Genomic DNA, 22,525 nt, shown 5'->3' on the forward strand with positions numbered 1-22,525 from the left:
TATTCATGAAATTGCTCCAATTCTGTGAATATTTTATTTAAAAAAAACAAAAACAAAATCACACTCTCAAGTAATTTTAAACGTGCAATGCAAACCTCACATAAATTTGAACTGGATCATCACATAAATGAATTGGAAACTTTCCTCCATTGTACTTATCTCACGACGTGACATTGTGAAACGCTCGGAGGCCGTTAGCCTGACTATTGAGTTCAGCAACAACCAGTGATTTAAGTTTGCACAATACGAAATTTTTAGTATTTATATAAATGAACATTTTGCTACACATTGCAGAAAATCTCACTTATCATTTTTTGTTGCTCCTCTTTTTACGTGCTCTTGCATAGTTAAATGTTCATTTTTGAATCTTGTATATCATTCTTTACTGTTCCGTTTGAGTCTGGTTGAAGTTAGCGTTCCGTGTTTGATGATATGGGGTCGAAATCATTAAGTTACTTTTGGCTAGCACATGATATCTATAAATATTTCATATATTGATTCTACCAGTGTAAAACTGCTTAGAAATAGTTTTGTCCTGTGTGAGCAGAGTTGCATAACATATGCAACACAGTTGACACATTGCACTTGTAGGCTACTCAACAACAGCAACAAAAAAGACATATTATATATATATATATTTTATACATATATAATTTTATGCGAAAAATACACTGTGTTATCCGCTCTATTGCTTGGTTAGCTTCTGTCTGCTACGCTTCGTCTATCCATGACCATAAACCGATTAAGTACGATTTATTTATGCTAACCCTGTATTAAGAAGTACTAAAATTAGTAATAATCATTAACTTCAACTTAAATTATTACTGCCACTCCATTCACCTCCTTTGCTTCTGAACACACTATCGAGCTGTGACTATGTGCACAAAAACCTAGGCTTGTCGCTTTTATACCGTCCATTTATTTCACAATAGTAATCAGAAATACAATATCAAAAAAGGTAGCTCTTGCTGTACAAAGGACAACTTTCCTTATATGGACTAATTTTTTTTTTTACATTAAACCTGTACATAGTGATGCAGGTTTGAAAATTCAAACAAATCAATTTTGTGCTCACATAAATCCCAGCTGTATAGTCAAATAATTGGAATCCATCAAAGAAGAACGTGTGCATAAATTAAATTTGATTGTCCATGTTCAAAGTGAATATCAGTGGAGGAAATGAAATACGGTGGTGATAAATGAACTACTTAACTGCTCTTTTTAAACCACAGTATAATAATAATAATAATAATAATAATAATAATAATAATAATAAACCCAGATAATTACTGTGCTTGTGGTATTGAATATATATTAATTTAACATTGAGAGTAACTGATTCAATTAAAAGCAATGATTAAAAAATTTCGCTTCATTTTGTATGAAAAAAATATCAAGTCAATCGCGAGTGACAAAAAAACAAAAAAACAAAAAAAAACAAATATTGTTTGAGAGAAATGCACCCTGGGAACATCGTTCATAAGAGTAAACAAGAGAATTTTTTTTTTTTAATGAAGTGTCATATTAAGTCATAGCATCAATTAAACATTTTATGATATAGGTTATAAACATACAGCGGATGCTTAACTTATCAATAATAATAATAATAATAATAATAACAATAATAATAATAATAATAATAATGATAGAGTATGTGAAGAGAAGTCGTCTCACACAAAAATTCGTCCCTTTAGAAAACAAAGAATAAACATATGTATTTTGTTTTTACAAAAATAGTTCCGTGTTTCCTTTATGTCGTCTTATTAACAGTGCGTTCGAATCATTTGTTAAATGTGGGGAAAAAAATCTTTGTTTCAAACTGGTCTTAGGAGGGGTACAGAAGTGACGATTGGATGCGAATAGTACACCGGATGAGGGAAGGTGAGCAGCGGCTGGCTGACAGGCACATTGCCTTGCGTGCTGCCGCTTTCCGAGGCCGAGTTCTCGTGATATAGAATGGGTACGCGAACTATCCTTTGCGCTGCCGCATGGCTCAGATTTGCAGCCTCCAGTTCAGCGGCCAGCTGCCGCTTCCATTTGTTTCGACGGTTCTGAAACCAAATTTTAACCTGGGTCTCTGTGAGGTGGAGTGAAGCGGCCAGTCCTGCGCGCTCCGAGCTACTTAGATAACGCTTCATGTCGAATGTCGACTCCAGCTGGAATACCTGACTCCGAGAGAACACGGTGCGTGTTTTCTTCTTCCGACAAGGTTTCTTATCTGCTGTGTCATCGCTCTTCTTCCAGTCTTCCACCCCGCCATCTTTCTTGGCCTCCTCTGTGTCGCTCTCCTCCAGCACAATCTCATCTCCGCTCCTGTCGTCATCGTCCTTAGTGTCTGGGTCTGATTTGAGCACAAGCTCCGGCGAGTCTCTGTCTGTGCCTGAGGTTGGAGAAGAGTCCCTCCCACACACCTTTTCAGCTGCTGCAAAGAAATCGGAAATTAAATTTCCATTTTTCACAAATATATAACTTGAGGAAATATTCCATACATTTCTTTTCTTGTGTTGTTACAGCGAGGCTATTGTGTATCTGAAAACGGTAAAAAAAAAAAAAAAAAAAACTATAGTCAGCGGTGACAGAACACGAGGAACGAAACTCTAAACCGCTTATATTTGTCATTATTAAGAGCGAGGTATGGTCGTAGAAAAGTGTTAATATTCCATGCTCCTATCCTTCCAGTTACTGAATACTGAGAATAATGAGAATCATTATCTACCTGTCTCAACGGGTGTCCAATAGTCTAAAGCATATATATATATATATATATATATATATATATATATATATATATATGTGTGTGTGTGTGTGTGTGTGTGTGTGTGTGTGTGTGTGTGTGTGTATGCATGTATGTATGTATGTGTGTGTGTGTGTATATATATATATATATATATATATACACAGTACAGACCTGACACCCTTGCAAATAGAACTCTATCACTTTCGCACAATCACTAAACCAAAGTTGGGCCTTTGCCGATAAAACACTGTGAACTATCTCGGTGTAAAGCACACAAATCGTGAGAGAAAACATACCTTCAGCTCTGTGGAGATGTGTGGACGCGCTGAGAGTGTATGGGTACCACCATGCAGAGGCACGCTCCAGGTACGCTGGTAAAGCAAACCGCTGTGTGTTCAAGTCAAAACGGGGAAAGTTTATCTCCCCAACCTGAGAGAGTGGGAAGCCACTCTCAAGCCCAGCTTTCACTGAGGCGAGAACCGGTTTCGGTTTGGACGGTTTGTTGTCACAGTTCAGGAGGTTCTTAATGAAAAACGGAGACTCTTTTGCCGGAGTACAGGTCTCTTGCGTTGTTTCGGGCATATCTGCTGGATATTTGTGGTGCGAAAGTCTTCGACCAGAATAATGCACTATCGAAAAAACTCTGCGCAGTTAGCAGACCGAGAGAAAATGCAGAGTTTCTGTTTGGCGTTAAAAGTACAGATAAAGCGAAGAGCTATAAAAATTATTTATCTTGCTAATCATCTTCTGAAAGTTGTTTAGCGAAGATCTGCACAGTGTTCACCGCGTCAGTCCAGTGCGAGATGATAATGATGAAATAAAAATGTCATCCGAGTTAAATGCCAAAAGTGTACGGCGATTGGGCACGTACAATGGCAAATGGTATGGAGCAAAAGATGGGAAGTGGAGAGGGAGAAAGGGAGAGAGGGGAAAGAGAGAAAGTGAGGGAGAGAATACGCGAACTCAGATAAGTCCACCCTCCTAGACTTCGTGCGTTGGCTGGAGGCTAGAGGCGGTCCCGTGTTATTGGCCTTATATAGTCCAATTAGATGCCAAATGAGGACGTACCATCAGCACAAAGGGACACAGGTTTGCACACCACAAAAAGGTCTGAAAGTAACGTCCACAAGCTAAAACTAACTCACAGTTCAAGCAGGATTTTGTCAAAGATAATTTCGCCGAAGTGGACAATCTTAAACATGCCACAGAAATTGGATGCAGTACTATGTTTATTAATATGAATAAATTCACTCAAATTGGCACTGATATTGTTATATGATTTTAATTTTGAGACGGAGTTCATAATAAATCGAACGAGTAAGCCTGACAAAGGTTTCTGAACAAGAATTAGATATTCAGTCCTGTAGACCTTAAAGTGGGTCAGTAAGAACGCCCACAACAACGACAACAAAAACAACAACAACAACAACAAAAATAATAACAACAATAATAATAACAATAATAATAATAATAATAATAATAATAATAATAATAACCCTCTCTTTATTATTGTATTTTCCATTATTCGTATGTATCCCAGTACTCGACGATTAGGCTACCTCCTCATAGTAAATAGAAACATAATGATTGTTTCGACTGAGCATGTAGCTGAACCTAAACATTACATTGTTTATTCATGTTATTTTGTTCATCACCTGAGAAGGGTTCTAACGTTTTACATCATATTTTGGGACACATGCTCTTCTGATTAACAGCAGCTAATGACGCAGTTGCTCACAAAACAAGGGTGTTGTTGCGGCCAAGTCACACAGGTGCTCAGCTCTAATTCACCTGATTATTAAGTATACGTTGACTCTTTTAAATGGCAAGTCACTATTTAAAGCGAATTAAAACGAAAGCATCTTAAAACGAATTGCACGCCGAAATCGCAGAATGGTCACTGTGTCAGAAATTATGTTATAAGAGATTATGATACTGCTGTGGCGAATTCTGGCCGACGATCAGAAAAAAAAGCGGAATAGAAAAGAGAGAAATAATTTAGCTTGGATTAAAACAAGAAATTAATTTGTAAACTCCGACCCTCGATGGGGCTCTGACATCATTTAATTAACCGCAAGACGCGCACTGGTCTGTCATTTTGATGGGATCGTGATCATAGTCATGACATAACTGATATCAGTTGTGTTTGATCAAAGTGTTAGCGGTAGAACGCGTAACTGCTGTCCTCTATGGGCAGTAAGATATAACTGCAGTCATTAAACTTGCTAATATCGAATACGAATGTCACTCTAATGTATATATAATAGCGCAAATCATAAAATAATGTCTGGCTTTGGTCTTAGGGCTAGACTTTGGAGTATAGCAATGATTTGGATATAACAAAACTCACAAAACAACATACGAAATAATAATAACAGTAATAATAATCATAATAATAGGGAGAAGAAGAAGAAGAAGAAGAAGAAGAAGAAGAAGAAGAAGAAGAAGAAGAAGGGCCAGATCTATTTTCATAAATATCACCTGGACTAAATCTGTTCTACCAAATATCAGTTCGAACTTCTGAAAGAATGGTTTGAGATTAAATTCTTAAACAGTACTGCTAGAATCTAGTTCTCAAACAATTAGTCAACAAATGCCCAGTCCAGTTAAGAGAATGCAGTTAAAAGAAGAAGATCATTTAAGTCATCTCACTTAAAAATCAGCAATATGAAGCTATTTTTTAACAACAGGACAATGTCGTGAGGTGCTTCAAACATTTCACAACATTTCACAGAAAAATCTGTGGCTGTTTTTTTTTTCCCAATGTTTTGTTCCAGGACCTATAAATGGCCAAAATTTCATCTTAAGAGTAAATATCGAGATAAATTTTGGCCACTAGCATTCTTCTCAGTTTATCGTACAGTTTAATGCCAAACACTATATGCAAGTTTATTAGCGCCACCAGGCGTCAGGAACGAGGCAAATTCTACGGCGTTCACATAAGTCGGAAGTAGAAAAGAGATCTTTGAGGTGAAACAAGAATCGTATATTGTACTATTTCTTTCTAATTGCACAAAAAGACCCACAATCCAAAAATCTCAAATGATCCACAACATTTTCTAAAAATCCCCCAAAGGTATACTTTTTTCCCTGATATATTCTTTATTTGCGGTAAATTATGATCATATTCTTCCCCGTATCAACATTATAATCCAAAGAGGCAATATTCTGAGTCTATGGGCCTCCCCCTCTGGGTCTGCATGGGAAGATGTAATGTTTTGTGACTTTTATATTATTTACTCCATAACGCAGAGTTATTGATTATTTCACAAAGAAAATGACGAATGGCACCGCGGTATGACGCGGTCAGCAGGTTCTATTAAAGAAATGATAGTATTGCTCATGGTTTGTTAAAAGGTCCCGTTTAGATACTTTATAGGTTTACATCCATCATCGTCTAACGATCCACGAGATGAGAAACGCGCGCCACTGTGACAGCGGGCCGACCCTGCTAACTCCGCAGTGTAATTGGTCTCTTATTATATATAGATTTTTGTTTTGATATCTTGTGAGTTTCTTTCGTCTGTGCTGGATTGTGATAAAAGACACGAATATTGTATCGAAAAGCGCCACAAAGTGAAAAATGAGAGAGAGAGAGAGAGAGAGAGAGAGAGAGAGAGAGAGAGAGAGAGAGAAGGAAAGATATGACTGTAGAAAAAACATATTTGTTGTGGTAATATACAAAAATTGAAAGAACCATCAAAAATATACAGTAAATATATTTATGCAATTATCATAATTTTCTTAAATTCTCATAAAAAGACAAGCATAGATCTTTTTTTTATTATTATTGTGAGCTGAAAACAACAAAATGGAGCAAAAATTTGGTGCTTTAAAACAGACTCACAAGTCTATTGAGAGACAGCACTCATATGGTATAGGCTATGTTCATGCATATCTAATGTAGATAAACATCTATTTTTGGATCAAATATTTCCATACCATACATTAGCTGATATTCCTACAAGATTCCTCTGAGAGCTGGCTGAGAATTGCTGCAAGGCTGTCACTATTTGACTGGTCTCCTCGACCTTTTTCATTACCATCACAGAACTACTGCTGTGCCATACTGCTACACAGTGAGGCAAATCAACATAATTTATGTCCAGCATAACCAAGTAGGGAACTTTGGAAGCATTGCCCAATCTAACATAACCAGTTTAATGTATTGTAACACAGTGTAGACAACACAAAGCAGGCTAATACAACACAACATAATGGAACATTACATTTGGTAGTCTAGAATGTAACAAAATGAAACACAGGAGCCAAATATGACTCTTTCTAGTACATTTTGAAAGTTTTCTCCCTCTTTTTAAATGATCATTGCGGATGCTCTCTCAGTGAATTAGTGTCCTGCACAGTTTAAATGAACCATTAAACTTCTGAAGGTCAGCAGTGGAATCAGTCCACTGGAACACAGGAACTGGGTTTAAACATGGCATTTAACTTGTAAAGAGCTCATGGTGTCCTCCCACTGACCTGGCTGGGCTTAATTGGGATTGTGATGTTATTGATTGGTCAGTGATCCCTGAGTTACAGCGTGATTAGCCAAAGATTCCCCTCCAGCTTTAATGTGTCCATTGTGAGGCCCTGACCAGTGCCTGACTGAACTCTCAATGTCATTTAGAAGGTAAGTAGCAGATTCAGCTATGACCTGTGCATTCTCCAATATTCTGATGGTCCTTACCAATGCAGAAGTTTCACAAACCTGTCTAACAGGACATTCCTATATGTCACACCATCAGTAAGCTCATTAACAGTGGCATCTGATAGCTAGATTAGGCCATTCAGTCATTTAGTGACTGCTCATCCTTACACACAGGATATACAGGATACACAGATTGGAGAAGAGACATTTGGTGGATAATTACAGATATTCCTTTACTACAGTGTAACTAATGAGTTATTATTGTTGTTATTACATTGTACTTACCATCATCTTCCATACATAAAGACCATCATATTCAGTTCAGTTACAAGCAAATTTGAGCAACTGATGCAAAAGATGGATGAAGTAACTTGTTACAATTACTTGATAACACATTAAAACTGCAACTGTATATTTTTATCTGACTATTTGAGTTGATACTAGGCTCTTTGAACCAATTATAGGAATGACACAGAGAGGCCAATACTGAGTAATCATTTAATATAACTATACCTGTATTGTTAACCCAGCTGCCACATCGTTCTTTTGATCATATAAGTCACACTTTGGTACTGAGTGTCCTACAGACAATGAAAGAGCAGATTCACTCTCTCTTGCTCACACACACACACACACACGCACACACACACACACACACACACACACACACACACACACAGACACACACACAGACACACACACGCACACGTATGAATCCATACATTCACATGCCCACTTGCAATCTTGTGTCTTTTTTTGTCCCCAAAATGGCTGTGTCTCAGTGGGGCCTTTCCACCATCTACCCTACTTTCCCACTGGCGATGGTGTCATTACAGTGCAGTAATCAGCTGATGGCTCCAGAAGGGCCCTCTCATCAGTGTCAGCGCTCAGATAGAGATATGGAGCACCGCTTACAAATAGCCCAAATGCACAGGCGACAGAGCAAGCCATCAATAAAGCAATTTCTGGTGTCATAACTGTGGCATGGTTCCTAAAGCCAACCTCTTGAAACTTTTTCTGCCCCTCTCCCCCCACCTCAATTCTTCTCCCATCATGTTCCTGCAGCAGCAATAGTCAAGCAACCACCCCCCGCCCCCCGCCCCCCCCCAACCCCAAGCCCATGCCTGCCTTGTGAATTTAATGGATTCCGTACAAATAATATTCCACCATAATGGAAAAAGGCTTGGAAGTCGCCCCAAGACGGATGAAGTCATAAACACATATAATTGAGAATCAAAGACCGATAAATTTTAAACGGCTATCCATTCCATTTTTTCTCTGCATTCCCCCTGTTTTTAGTTATAGGATGATCTATACCATGCACTGTCGCAGGAAAATGGGGAGAGATCACAGGTTGGAAATTATAACGATAAATTTTCTAAACATACACCTTGATTATGCTTCGATTTTTGGGGAAGTGGAGGGGGAAGGGGGAGGGAACTGGCTGGATCAGGCAAAGATGGCTGAAAGCACACTGACTAAATGGCACCATAAAACAAGGCCTCAGTGTGCCGTTTTGCCCCGGCAAGGCCATGCGTGCCTGGAGGTGTCATTTTCAAGCCCCTAAATGGAGGGAAATGAATTGTGTAATTTATTGCCAAACCGGAGTCACGGCAAGATTAGATCAGCATATCCCATCAAAGGCACAACAATCAATCAAGTCCTTCCCTGCTAACAGCTTGAAACGCATAAACCAGGGGGCACCTAATGGCTTTCCAATTTAGCAGATTGATAGACTTATCCATTCCCAGGGGATGAATTAAGAAAATCGGCTACTTTCACACTTCGGCTGGGCACTTTTGACAGCCTTCGTTTTTTCCCTTTCTTTTATTCCTTCTTCGCAAACCCCTCCCAAACAAGATATTCTTTTTTATTTTAATATAAAGCAATGACAAAAGTTCAGTGGAAAACCTTTGAAAAAGAGAGGGGGGGGGGGGCAGATTGGTATTTGTTATTCAGATGAGCATGTGGGAGTGTGTTGGATGTGGGGGAGCGTTTTTCTCTTTAATGGTCTGATTATCGTGGGTCATTTGGAGCTGCGAAGACTGGGCAGTCATTCAAAGCTACTTAAGCACAGATAAATGTGACCCCACTGGCTCACCAGACCTACCGGAGAAAAGCTGTAGACTTCTGAATGTGCATGTGTGTTTGTATGTCTGTGGGTAGTATCCATTCGTCATGCAACCAAGCAAAAAATTAATCACACTTTATTCCAGATGTCTATATTGTAACTGTGCATTTTTCAAGGTTTGCGTTGTTATATTGCTCACATGGAGTGCAGGTGAATAACCATGGTCCAAGTCTACTGTAAAAATGAAATGGAAACACGTTGTGAAAATAAATATCAACAGTGTGAAATATGAAAAGTGAGAAGCTAAACCTAAAGTTATTATAAACAAACAAACAAACAAACAAACAAATAAATAAATAAACACATTTGGGACAGGTAGCAGAAAGAAGGATGAGATTCATTGATACACACTGTGTTCCCTCTCATGAGTACATAAAGTACAGAACTTAAAATTACAGACTTTAAAACACTAAAATCATAGCCCTCTTTAGATTTTAGATTTTATCATCATGTATATTAACCTATTTTAATTTACTCGCTCACTGATGTATAATTAAGAAATGTAGCTCTGCATGGGAAAGATATCTTTTGGTCTCATCCTACCTGAGGAGGATGAACAAAAGTGTGACAACCAGCAGGATAAAGGGATGCAAATGGCTGGAGTATTAAAACAAATTCTATAGCATCTGTCAGACAACTAGGAGGAAAACATCTGTGTGAGACAACGGACAAGTGATGCTGCTCTTTACCGAGAAATGTCCAGTCGAGGCTTAAACAAATAAAGTATAGACCTCTATAACATACCTAACTATTTTCTAAGTTGTTTGAAGTCTCTGGCTGACCTTTAAAGAGGCATTAATTAATCAGCTAATCAAATGTAAACATTCAATCCTTATTGAAAAGGTCTTTCTCAAATTCTCAACTCCCTGGGAAGCATGGAGCTTGATTTTGCTCTTCATATATTCTACTCACATAAAGATGGGCTGATTGAGCTTTAAATCTGGGTTGTAGGGAAGTCCTAGGGGCAGTGGGAAAAGAACCATTGGCTGCTTTTATGGTCATAAATAACAGATTGGGGGGTTGGAGGGGTGGAGAGGGGAGCGGATGGGGCTTTCAGGTGGACCACAAATCAACCACAAACAAATTCAAATGCCATTTTGTTTTACCTTTGCTCACCACCACCACCAGAAAAGATAGTTTGCTCTGACAGAGAAAGACAATTTGTAGTGAGGAGAATGAGGCGTCTTTCCCCTTAGACCACTCGGTACAACTTATAAATGGTGTTAAGTAAAACAGAGAAGTGATACGAAAGGGTCACGCTAAAACTGCAGGTTTGTGAAGTAAAGGAAAAAAATAATAATGTGGATGATGTCTTCTAAGAAGGAGTGGAACCTTTACCTAGGAGCTAACAGAAAGTTTGGCATCAATGAAATCAACGGAAGCATAAGCTCCCTGTAAACCAGACACATCCTCAAGAATCTTATAATGCCTTCTATTTCAGTCTCTGTGCAGCTAGTGTAGAATTTTACTTCCAGCAATCTTGGAATGAAAATAATGATGATGATGATGGTGATGGTGATGATGATGATGATGATGATGATGATGATGATAACATTGAAGTTGAGTTTGAAGCACTGCTCAGACAAGGAATGAATTGAAAAGTCAAGAGATTGGCACAATGTGTTGCACTAGAGACCACTGACAAAAGTAAACACATTAGGGAAAAAAGGTGAAAATGGTTAAAGACCCCCTTGGGTAAGCAAAAGGATTTTACATCCTAATATGTATCTGTTTTCTGTCGTTTGTGCTCTCTCTCTCTCTCTCTCTCTCTCTCTCTCCCTCACTCTATCCGTACATCTCTTCCTGTGAAAGCATGCTATCAGAGCCAAGCTCTATTATCCAGTCAAAATGAGGCATTGATTATTTGTAAAGGCATAAGTGCAAATCAAATCAATGCTCCCCAAAACAGATGAGTGGCCACCTACGTACGCACACGTGAGAATTGAGACAATTATTGACCAATTGATTTTGTGTGGGGCACATTCTTTTTCTTTTTTCTTTTCCCTGTAAAGACTATAACCACAGTGCTGTTCCCCTATGGCCCTCTTCATTTCCCTCGCTGCCATGAAGGAATTTATTTCCTGACTCTAAATGAAACCTCTCCCTCCGCCTCTTATATATTTGGCTTTCTATTTGGCTTTAATAGCGAAAAAATTGGTTACATATTCTTTTACAGCCCCCTGATGCCATTACAGCCCATTGTTGTCGTTCGATTATTTATGGAAAACTATTTCATGCTTACTTACATTTGCCCACTTATTTCCCCTGTGCGGCCTGCACCACGTTCAGTGCCTATTTCAGAAAGCCTTAAAGCCAATTCTTTACAGGTCTGTTGGCTTGCTCCCCATACATAGGATTGAAGTGCCAGGTGAAGAGGGAATGGAGAGGGTGAGGGGTATTAGAGAGATAGAGTGGAAAGTTGTGAATATGAAAGCCAAGAGTGACATAGGAAATGTGGAAATAGGAAGAAACATACTGAGAGAATGAGGGATATATATATAGAGAGAAGAATAGAAAGAAAGAATGAGAGAGGAAGAAAGACACAGAGAGAAGGCCAAATATCACAAGGCATAGGTATAGGAAAAAGAAGGGGATTTTGATAAACATTACTTCATCTTAGAAGTTGTTGCCAATTAATTAAAGTAGTAGAAGCAGATAAAGAGAATTATGAGGATTATTTGAAAATCTAAATTAAGCACAGTTAATAATTTCTCTGTCCTCTCTAACCTTGCTCAGCACACATTGTATGTACTGTATACACCCTAAACTGTGATACAGCACAGAGGTACATCTCTTCACCTTCCTCTGTTAGGCATATGATTGAATTGTTTCTGTCTCCAGCAAAGATTAGAGCCAATCAAAAGCCAGATGTGCTATATTTTGATAATCAGTAATCACTAGAGTAATCAGATATCTCAGGTACTTCCTTAAGTCAGAGGCACCTCCTTAAGCTAATGTCTCTCAGAATGACCCCTGCACCTCTAAATCCAAAGAGACTGTTTTGTCACTGTCTCACAGTAAAAAGTGGTATTAATAAGCTCACCCATCATAAGTATAGGACCTAGTCTTGTGTCCTCTATAAACCCCTCCTCCCTGCCCACCAGCCTGAGGAGGCCCAGCTGCACATTGCCTCAGAATCAATAAAAGGCCAGAGAGGTCAGAGGTTAGTCAACCTCCCATAATGGCTCTTGTTGTTTGCTTCATCTCATGCCTAACGATGCTTGCAGTGGTATATGTGTGTGTGTGTGTGTATGTGAAAGGGGGGGGGGCAATTTTTGGAAAACTGTAATGTGACATGAGATGCTTTGTCACACCAAAATCATGAAATGTTACTCTCAGTCTGGGTACAAACCAACTTTCTCTCATTCTGACAGTTGAAAGAAATATGAGAAATAAATGTCTATATGTCTGATCATGAGAGAATATTATCCCATCTGTATCTCATTTCCACAAACACAAATAAACTATGAATTTTCATTTACAACCATTGCACAAAGAATGATCTTGAGTGGACATCAATTGGAAGCAAATAGCCCAGAGTTTTGATGCTTCCTTTGAATGACTTTTGAATTCACAGTAAAACTATGCCTTAACATTGATACTATCCCTCTTCATTTCATTAAGATCACATACACTGGATTGTGTAGATCTCCAAAACAGGTCACTGATAATTAGACTCTAAGAATGGGTGATTAAAAATAAGTTGAATGGGAGCAATGGGATGGGCTCTGGAAGTCATTACATTCCTGATTATGTTTGATCAATAGTCAGTACTCATTAATCTGACACTTTTTCTCTGTCTCAACAAGTCTTATTTCAGCAACTTTGTCAAGTGGCATGAATAGCAGTGTGATCCAGAGTCAGGCTGAACCAGAGTACCCATGGAGTCCCGGATAAACTCACTGACTCCAAGTTCAATGATGTTGTCCATTCTACTGCTGAAATAGACTGCCCTACAATAGACTATGAATAAAGATTCTGTTAATCTACTGAATTAGAATATTTATCTGAACAAAGTGAATGCATGCCAACAAAACTGTTGTTGTCTTAGAGTTGTTAGAGTGACATAGGAAATGTGGAAATAAGAAGAAACATGCTGAGAGAGTGAGGGATATTTATAGAGAGAGAAGAATAGAAAGAAAGAATGAGAGAGGAGGAAGAAAGAGAGAAGGCCAAACATCACAAGGTATAGGTATAGGAAAAAGAAGGGGATTTTGATAAACATTACTTGTGAAGGGAGGGGGGGCAGTTTTTGGAAAACTGTAATATGACATGAGATGCTTTGTAACATCAAAATCATGAAATGTTACTCTCAGTCTGGGTACAAACCAACTTTCTCTCATTCTGACAGTTGAAAGAAATATGAGAAATAAATTTCTATATGTCTGATCATGAGAGAATATGATACAATCTGTGCCTCATTTCCACAAACACAAATAAACTATGAATAGAGAATCTGTTAATCTATTGAATGAGCATATTTATCTGAACAAAGTGAATGCATGCCAACAAAACCATTGTTGTCTTAGAGTTGTTTAGCAGACTTTAGATGAATTGAGCAGAACTGAACTGATTTGATTTGACTTGATTGGCAACCAAGTCAAAAGTCAAAGTCAAAAGATGGAGACTAATACATATCAAGTTTATCAAGACAAACTTACTCTTTATACAGTTTTCTCAGTAATTTAAACTGGGATACAACTTGTTCCATGTCTGACAAAATCGAGGTATGGTTTGAAAGGGCAAGCCAAGAGGTAGCAGTGTACACTGGGCTGAAATGTTAGGCTTGATGTGTTCACTGTGCTCGTGTAACCACTGGCCTGTGTGGAGCCAATGTGTTTTAATGATATGACAGACACTGCTCTAAATTATCCGGCACAGACAGTGCTATCCATTAGAGCTCCTCTCCGCACTGTGTGTAAAATGCGTGTATTGGGGCAACTGTGAGTTCGAAGATATCATTCAAGACGATGAACTACGACCGCTTGCTGACAGGCAGGAAAAATGCCTCCACTTTTCAGGCTGTACAAATGGCATTTGGCCACGATAACTCACGGGCGGACACTTCATTTCACGTCCAGAGAGACTGCACCCAGTCAAAAGCTATTATAGCATCTTCTTTATTTGTGGCCTGTGGTTTTGGTGTTGGGCCCCCTCAGATAAATACAGCTAAAATGCCTCTTCACTCAAAAATATTGGCCCATTCTCCTATCGCTTGAGTGGGCCCGGATGGTAACCTGTTTCAGATGTTATAAACCTTTTTCTGGGCCAGAGACACATGTTGCAGCTGCCAGGCATTAGTCATATCCTGAGTACCATCATTTGCAGGCCAATAAAAGTGATCACTTGAACTCCCTGAGGACCTCAACTGAGGTTCCATAGTCAAAAGAATTGATTACCACTTTATCATTTAAGTGTCGCTTGCTTTGAGGAATAATAACGTACATTAAAAGGAACAAATGACTTTGCATATATGTGAAAACGCAAGCCATTGAAGAGTAATTGTGTAATTTGTCATTGGTGACTATGCTTTATAGTTCGTCGCATCTCTGAGCGGCAGGGGAAAATTCGACCAAATAGAGCTTGCTTGTCACCTGTGAAATTTTGCTCCTTCGATGCTTTAATATGTTGCCAGGGCGACATGAAACGCATGCAGACTTCAAAGGGTGACAGCAGTTTTATAGTGCGTTGCCTCGTAAAGTCACGTCGTACGCACCCGACACTTTTATTAAACAGCTATTCACTCCGTGTGCGGGAAGAGATGAGCGGAGATAAATCCTCATGAATAGCATAACTGGCTGTTTGAAGATCGGATTGCCACGGGAATGCACAACGCTAAGATCAACACATGACAAAATTAAGAGCTAAATTTTCCTTACGAGAAAAATGACGTCTCTTGAAAACGGTATATTTATTTCACTGAGTTTGTTGTAGGAATAATCTCAAATTTCTCCTGAAATATATCAGATTTGGCACACGAGAAGATGACAGATTTTCATCTCGCCTTCCCTGGATAAACGAGAATTTACTGTGGAGAGAAATTTCGGTGGCACACGCAGGAAATTAATCAAGGAAACGTGTAGCTTTGTGTGAGGCACACACCTCTCACTCCTAATCTGTCTTTTGTGCAAAATGTAACTAGGCCCCGGTCTTTAGCAATCTAACACAACGCGACGGCTTTGAGAAAAACCACTTGTTCTGTCGCATAATTAGAGATCTCATGGCTGCATTGTCAGGAGGGGCGCGGGAGGAGGGAAGGGGGTCTTGTTTGCCCATTTAAAGTGTGATTCAGATAATGGTGTTCTCATCAAAGGTAGCAATTACATTCATTACACAGGCGGTGCAGATAGGCAGCGAGGAAATTAAGTGGCAAGAGAATGAAAAGCTTGATATGGACTTCCCTTATCCTCAATCCATTCCCTTTTTCTTTCCTTTTCTTTTTTTATGCCGAGCGATGGTGGGGGTGACGGTCTCTTAAGAACTAAATAGTCTTGAGGCGTGAAGAATAAATCCAGCCTTAGTCCTTCTTCACCCATTCTGCTGAAATGATCTTGTGTTTGGCGAAGGCGACCGTTACTATAGCTGCACTTTTCAGACCGGATTAAAAAGCCTCTCTCTGAGTCTCATGTCCTTTGCGGCTTTTAAATGACTCCAGCATATGACTGTGGCCTTTAAAAAGTGCTCAGAGGCGTTCTTCAAATTAATACCCAATACCCTTTTAGAGTGAAATTAATTGTTTCTAGTTCTATAAACCCACAAACAACAAATAAATCAAACGCTTTGGAGGGGAATGCAAAACCCACGCATTCTCAAAGCTTTTAAATTTGAATTAAGGCAAGTGGGCCAATCTGCAACTTTCCCCCAGAGCAGGTGTGCTAAGGTGGTGAATCATCACCAGAACAAACAAACAAAAATGTAGCTCCTAGCCATATGCTTATATTATTATGTGTATTATGGTGTGCACCTCTGCAAAACATTAACATACAGTGTCAGAAACAATTACTTAAAGTTTAAATAAGAATTTATCAGTCAGCATCATAAAACCACATACTGCAGAAACTTAAATGTGTATATTTCATACAATATTCCTGGATAAATGTGTGTGTGTGAGAAAAAGACAGACATGGAGGGAGAGAGAGAGAGAGTGGGTGTGCACACGTGTGTGAAGATGGTCATAATAAGTTAATATCCAGAATTTAATAAATAATTTTTTTTCAGAATATATTGAGCTTATGGTTACTTGAATAAGTTCCTTGCTGTCTAGCATTTTAAAGACATTGTCAATATGTACATTTTGCCCTTTTGATGCAATGTTCATTTTATTCTTATCTTTAAATTGAAGGCCCTTTCTCTAAGTGTTCTCAGATTGGGCTTAGCATTGTATCATTGTGTCTGATATGTTATATTAATTAGGTCAGAGGGTTGCTTTGACAGAAAGAGAGAAAATAATTTTCATTTTGACACTAAGTGCTTGTTAGTAATACCAAACCTTTGTTTGGCAAACAACAACAACTTAAAAGGCACATACCTGAAACCCTACTCAATCTTTTCAAAACTGACAAATTATTGTCAGTTTTCATCAATTATTAAATAGGAAGTAGCTTTGGTGGAAACTTGAGCATAATTAAATTGCTATGAAATAACATTAGTGCCGACAGGCCATTAGAGAAGGCTGTAATTTACTGCTCCAGGGTCATGGTTCAACTAGACAAGGTCAGCTGTCATGTCAGCTGTGTCTTCCATTGTACACTGATATGGTGAACCCTTCCTTCTCATCCTTTGTGCCCAGTTCTGTAACATCTACACTGGTATAAATTACAGTGCGTTATGGACCTCACTCAAGCTATGGGCTAATATTCATTATTCCATCAATTAAATAACTACATTAAACTTTGTGTGTATGCCGGGGTGATGCAGATAAGGTCCTGATTGTTCACCTCATATTATCATGTGGACAAATAGCATATGTGAAATGGGATCTACTAAAAGGAAATATCATTAACTAGATTGTATTTACAAATTGTCAAATAGTAGATTAAGCTATGGTCAAAAAATGTGTCTCTTGAGCGTTCATTGCTGAATTTCTGAGGCAGCAACTTCATGTCTTGACATTAGACGCCACCCCATGGCACAAGAGAAAACTGACTAAAGGTTAAAAAGTACGACTGACACACACAACACACTGAGAATGGTATCAAGATGTATAGAGGCCGATCATACAAAACACAAATGTTATACTATTCCAAAGTTTTATATACAAATCATAGAACTTACTATTGGTGCTCTTTCCCCATACATAGGCCTATTTTAACAACTGAGGATGCCATAATATTCCCCAGACAACTGAGTTCTCATGTTAGCTCTAGCAATGTTTTGCACTCCCATTATACCAGAGGGAAGTGTAGTCGCAAGGAATACAAAGCGCTCTGTCTAGCTGGTCGTTTGTCACACTCTCTTCAATGGTTTCCCTACAACTCTGACACAAATGGGGCAATGTGATCTTGAGCTAACTTCGTGGCTATTTAAATATTAAACACTATGAAACATGAATGAGTCAATCCAGCCATTTAAAGTAGGCCATAAATAGCTGCTAGCTTTCAAAAGTAGACCATCTCTGCTTCATGATCATTTTAATGGGTTGGCAAACTGTAATAACATAATTGTTGAGTGGCCAATTAAGAAACAAAACTGATTCGTCTGCATAGAGTCTCTGAGTTACCCAGAACGTTTAATTATTATCATCTTAATATGAATTAGAACAATTTCTTTGAAGAGAGAACCTAAGGTCTACAGCTGTAATTTTTTAAGCAGCGCTATGACGCTGATGAGAAAAAGAACGAACAATAAGTACTACAGATATAGGAACGAATGTTGTTAGGATTCGTCGAACTACCGGACTTAGTTGAATGATACACAGAGCGAACTTTGACCCTCCACAGAATTTTCTTTTGTTTTGATTTAGCTCGCTGGCTACGGGGCCGTTAACACAGTTTCCTTTTTTTCAATTTTGTAATGATACCCTTACCCTCATTCTCCCAGCAGTAGACGGAGTTTAAATACTGTCCCTCCTCTAAAAAAATAACAGGAACAACTGAAAAGACGCATTTGCTGAATAGCGTTGTAGTTGGCTATTTGTTCCACTGCAATGGAACTGAATGATGGAAGGATTCCCCTCATTTAGCGTGTGAATTAATTACATACCTGTTTTTTTCCAAACGACGGGGACCTATCCACTATAAATATCTCAATATAAATCTTTTCAGACTCCGAAAAAGGTAAAATGTCTCGTTTACTCTTCATTTTAAGGAATATTTTGAGTGAATGTGCGAACATAGAGCCAACATAGCAACACTGGTTTCCTTGTCAACTGGTGGTTAAGTCGGTTAGCCAGCCAGGTAGCCGAGGTAATTTATGTGCTAATTTGTGTTTATGTAAATAATTAAATGTAGCATATAATAAATCTAATATAATTATATAATTTTGCACTGCTTACGTTGTCTAATCATAATCCGTAAGTCCATCGATTTTTACAGTCATGTACATTTAAACAGTGTTGGCAAGTGTGGATGGTTTATTTGTATTAATGTGAGAAAGTGTTTATATTGCTAACTGTGTGTTTTAACTGCTGTGTAGTTTGAATTCTAGCTCGAAACATTGACTTGACATAATCCTGATCTTCCAATGGGTGAGGAGAAACCAGAGACTTTAGATTTTGTGAAGGATTTTCAGGAGTACCTGAGTCAGCAAACACAACATGTTAACATGATATCTGGCTCTGTCACTGGCGTCAAAGATGTAGACGAGCTCCCCGGAGGTAAATTATTGCATGAAATTGTCAAAATGCTTCATTTATTTACCTGCCATGGACATACATATTGCATAGGACAAGTTTACCCTACATTTGCATGTCTGTCTACATACTTACATAGTCTTGATTTGTCCATGACTTTTTTGAAGGACAGACTAATCAGCTTTTATTTTATTTTTAACTAATGTGGTTGTATCTTAAAACAACTCTATCAGTAGGGCTGCATGCTTTCTACTGGTTATTTGCTGAGTTTCAAAAGCCTAACAGTTGTTATCTTTAGTGAAATCAGTGGGGATGTACAAGGTTGGGATTTGATCAAGCTGGGTCTTATGTTTTTCTGTTGTTGTCAGCTTTAGGATACCAGTGTTAGCTTGAAACTCATTAGTCACAGCTGATGAAATGCATCAAATTCATTAATAAAGTTGTTTTCAGATAAGAAAGCAATTTAATTCAAATTTGCTGAACCCTTTCTACAAGGCAACATTTAGCCTTGACTCCCCTTTGTTCCTCTTTGATTCAGTCTCACACAAAAACATGATATGAATATAACTTTCACAGACATTAAATATGAGCACTGGTGAGCTGCAGATTAGAATATAATTTTCTTCAGACAGAAGTGTAGGCTTCCTGTAGTGTGATCATTTTCATTCCTTTGTGATTCCAGTAAAAATGACTTTTATCAGGATAAATCCATAGCAACTTCTTTTTTCCTTTTCAACCTGTTCAGACATCAGTCAGAATGGTCTGGACCACCCAGTGGTTGACATGTCATTGGAGCACAGCTCAAGCATGCTGGTGGATGGGTTTGAAAGGACCTACGATGGCAAGTTGAAGTGCCGTTACTGCAACTACGCTACGAGGGGCACTGCACGACTCATAGAGCACATTCGAATCCATACAGGTAAAGTGGCTCAAATAATCAGTTTTTCTCAAAGCAGGGTTGGTTTGATGATAGTCCATTGGCCTAGATTGAGACAGAACTCTGAATGGGTTTTCTCTCTCTGTGTGTCCCTGTCTCTCAGTTCCTGAATTTGCCTCTTGACCTCTCTCTTTGCTTTGTTACTGTGAAGTGAATTTAGAAATACCGTATTTTATATAAATATATAGATGTATATATATGTCAGTGCAGCATTGTTTAATGTATTTTGCTCTCACAAACTCTGTCAATTTCCTTCTCTTCTCCCCTTGTTTTCCTTCCGATTCTCGATCCCTGTCCTCACTTATCTTTATCTTTATCTGTTTTTCTTTAGGTGAGAAACCACACCGCTGCCACCTCTGCCCCTTTGCCTCAGCGTATGAGCGACACCTGGAGGCCCACATGCGCTCTCACACAGGCGAGAAGCCCTACAAGTGTGAGCTCTGTTCCTTCCGCTGCAGCGACCGCAGCAATCTGTCGCATCACCGCCGCCGGCGTCACAAGCTTCTGCCCATGAAGGGAGCACGCTCCTCACTTTCTCATCGCAAGATGCTGAGCGTTCTGCAGAAAAGGGGAGGTTCACTAGGCTATGGCCGCAGGCTTCTCATCAACCTCAGCCCACCTTCCATGGTGCTGCCCAAACCTGGCACTGACCAGCAACACCACCACCTCACTGACTTTGGCCACCACGATCTCCCACCCCATGCCCATCTCCACCAGGAGGCCTATGAGGGCCTGGGGAAGGAGGATGAGGGTGGTGCTGATGAGGGTGGTGGCTCAAGAGAAGAGCAGGATCTGGCTCTGGACAATCCGCTCAACCAGCTCTCTACGCTGGCCGGTCAGCTGGCGAGCCTGCCCCCCGAGGCTCAGGGCGCCCCAGCATCTCCAGGCACTGATTCTCTCCCAGATGAGAAGCCCACTTTCCTAGTTCAGCAGCCGGCGACAGCTCCTGCAGCTGTTTCAGCTAGTGCAGCTCAAGCCTCTTCGCCCATCACACCAGAGCCTCGTCCACCCCCCCACAGCGGTTGCAGCCCTGGGGTAGGGCCTTGTAGTGAGAGGACCAGCACACCTAGCGGTACCAACAGTCAACCAGGGACGCCCACACCAGCAAATGACCCCCAGCTTTTGCACCACTGCCCTCACTGCGACATTTACTTTCCAGACAACATTCTCTATACTATCCACATGGGCTGCCATGGCTATGAAAACCCTTTCCAATGCAACATCTGTGGCCACCGCTGCCGGAACCGCTATGACTTCGCTTGTCACTTTGCTCGCGGTCAGCACAAGCAGTGACCACGCTCCCAGGGTCTTGCCATATGGGGATTGCTGGGGGAAGCTGGCTGTGATTGGCTCATTTTTTTTTTTTTTTTCTTTTCCTTCTTGTGTCATAGCCATTGGATATTTGGATTGGTTGGTAATTTGGGGTTGGATATTTTGTGATTAGTTTTCTGCTCTGAGCACTGTTCCTGGACTTTGTTGGCATTTCTTGGCTGGTGCAGCACTGATTGAGAAAGGATGGGAAGACTCAGAAGTTGACACTGTGTGAATTTGCCTTCTAAATTCGTTGTATTGCTGTTTTGTTTTTTTTTTTAACCTTTTTGTTTATTTAAGATACCGAAGGTTGGTTCATTTTTTTTTTGGTATTATTTATTGTGTGTGGATGTTAAAATGTTTGCTGTATACCAGAGAAGAAGGCAGGTCTTGCTCTCAAATGTATGACTGTACGCATAGCCAAATTTACTAAAGCTTTGGTGCATGTTAAAATTGCTAGCAAATGTGTAAAAAAAAAAAAAACAAGAATAGTAAACAACATGACATGTGATTGGCGCATGACAAATGCATTGATCAAGCACTGACTGGGTCATGCATTTTGAGAAAGCTAGTGTCTTTTGTATACATGGAAAGCTTTAGTAAATTAGGCACATGTTCTCTGTATTTCAGACCAGGAGTGTAATGAATGAAATGCTTTGTCTCTGAACAGTCCAATGTCCAGTGCTTTTTGAGGTTGCTTACCGTACGACTGTCCTTGGTCAAAATAGGTCTTTCTTCATATTAACTGAATATAATACCTGTAACTTTTGCTGGAATTAAAGAAGTAGATATAATGTAACCACTTTGTAGAAACACATTAATACATAATAATTGCAGCTGTAAGGCTTGTGTACCCTCTCCCCATGATCTTTATGATCTTTACCCCAACCCAGAACACTAACCCTATAACCATGACCTTAAAAGGTTTAATTACACAAGCCTTACAGCTTTGGTGTATAAATACGGAT

The 22,525-nt window shown here is 39.3% G+C and overlaps 2 protein-coding genes across 3 annotated transcripts; one reads left to right on the top strand and one right to left on the bottom strand.

The window, feature by feature from the left end:
* Positions 1 to 1,814: 1,814 nt before the first annotated feature.
* On the bottom strand, positions 1,815 to 3,319 carry hmx3a (H6 family homeobox 3a). The gene is made up of 2 exons (XM_030787180.1): positions 3,034 to 3,319; positions 1,815 to 2,422 (listed from the first exon to the last, which is right to left on the bottom strand). Exons 1-2 carry the CDS (start codon positions 3,317 to 3,319, stop codon positions 1,815 to 1,817), a joined length of 894 nt encoding a protein of 297 aa, XP_030643040.1.
* Positions 3,320 to 19,200: 15,881 nt separating this feature from the next.
* ikzf5 (IKAROS family zinc finger 5) lies at positions 19,201 to 21,717 on the top strand. 2 transcript variants are annotated; one of them, XM_030787033.1, is made up of 3 exons: positions 19,201 to 19,333; positions 20,055 to 20,228; positions 20,578 to 21,717. In XM_030787033.1, exons 1-3 carry the CDS (start codon positions 19,201 to 19,203, stop codon positions 21,537 to 21,539), a joined length of 1,269 nt encoding a protein of 422 aa, XP_030642893.1. In that variant the 3' UTR covers positions 21,540 to 21,717. The 2 variants fall into 2 exon arrangements, with proteins under 2 accessions (XP_030642893.1, XP_030642894.1); XM_030787034.1 differs by having other exon boundaries at positions 19,201 to 19,314; positions 20,024 to 20,228.
* Positions 21,718 to 22,525: the final 808 nt, after the last annotated feature.

Source organism: Chanos chanos, chromosome 10 (assembly GCF_902362185.1).
Source record: "Chanos chanos chromosome 10, fChaCha1.1, whole genome shotgun sequence".
Classification (NCBI taxonomy): domain Eukaryota; kingdom Metazoa; phylum Chordata; class Actinopteri; order Gonorynchiformes; family Chanidae; genus Chanos; species Chanos chanos.

What these genes read in the sequence shown, in the direction of transcription:
- hmx3a (XM_030787180.1), bottom strand. Translation starts at nt 3,319, where the DNA reads ATGCCCGAAACAACGCAAGAGACCTGTACTCCGGCAAAAGAGTCTCCG. An exon ending in ACATCTCCACAGAGCTGAAG is followed by an intron (nt 2,423 to 3,033) that starts GTATGTTTTCTC and finishes ATTTCTTTGCAG; the next exon opens with CAGCTGAAAAGGTGTGTGGG.
- ikzf5 (XM_030787034.1), top strand. Translation starts at nt 19,201, where the DNA reads ATGGGTGAGGAGAAACCAGAGACTTTAGATTTTGTGAAGGATTTTCAG. An exon ending in CTGTCACTGGCGTCAAAGAT is followed by an intron (nt 19,315 to 20,023) that starts GTAGACGAGCTC and finishes ATAAATCCATAG; the next exon opens with CAACTTCTTTTTTCCTTTTC. An exon ending in GCACATTCGAATCCATACAG is followed by an intron (nt 20,229 to 20,577) that starts GTAAAGTGGCTC and finishes GTTTTTCTTTAG; the next exon opens with GTGAGAAACCACACCGCTGC.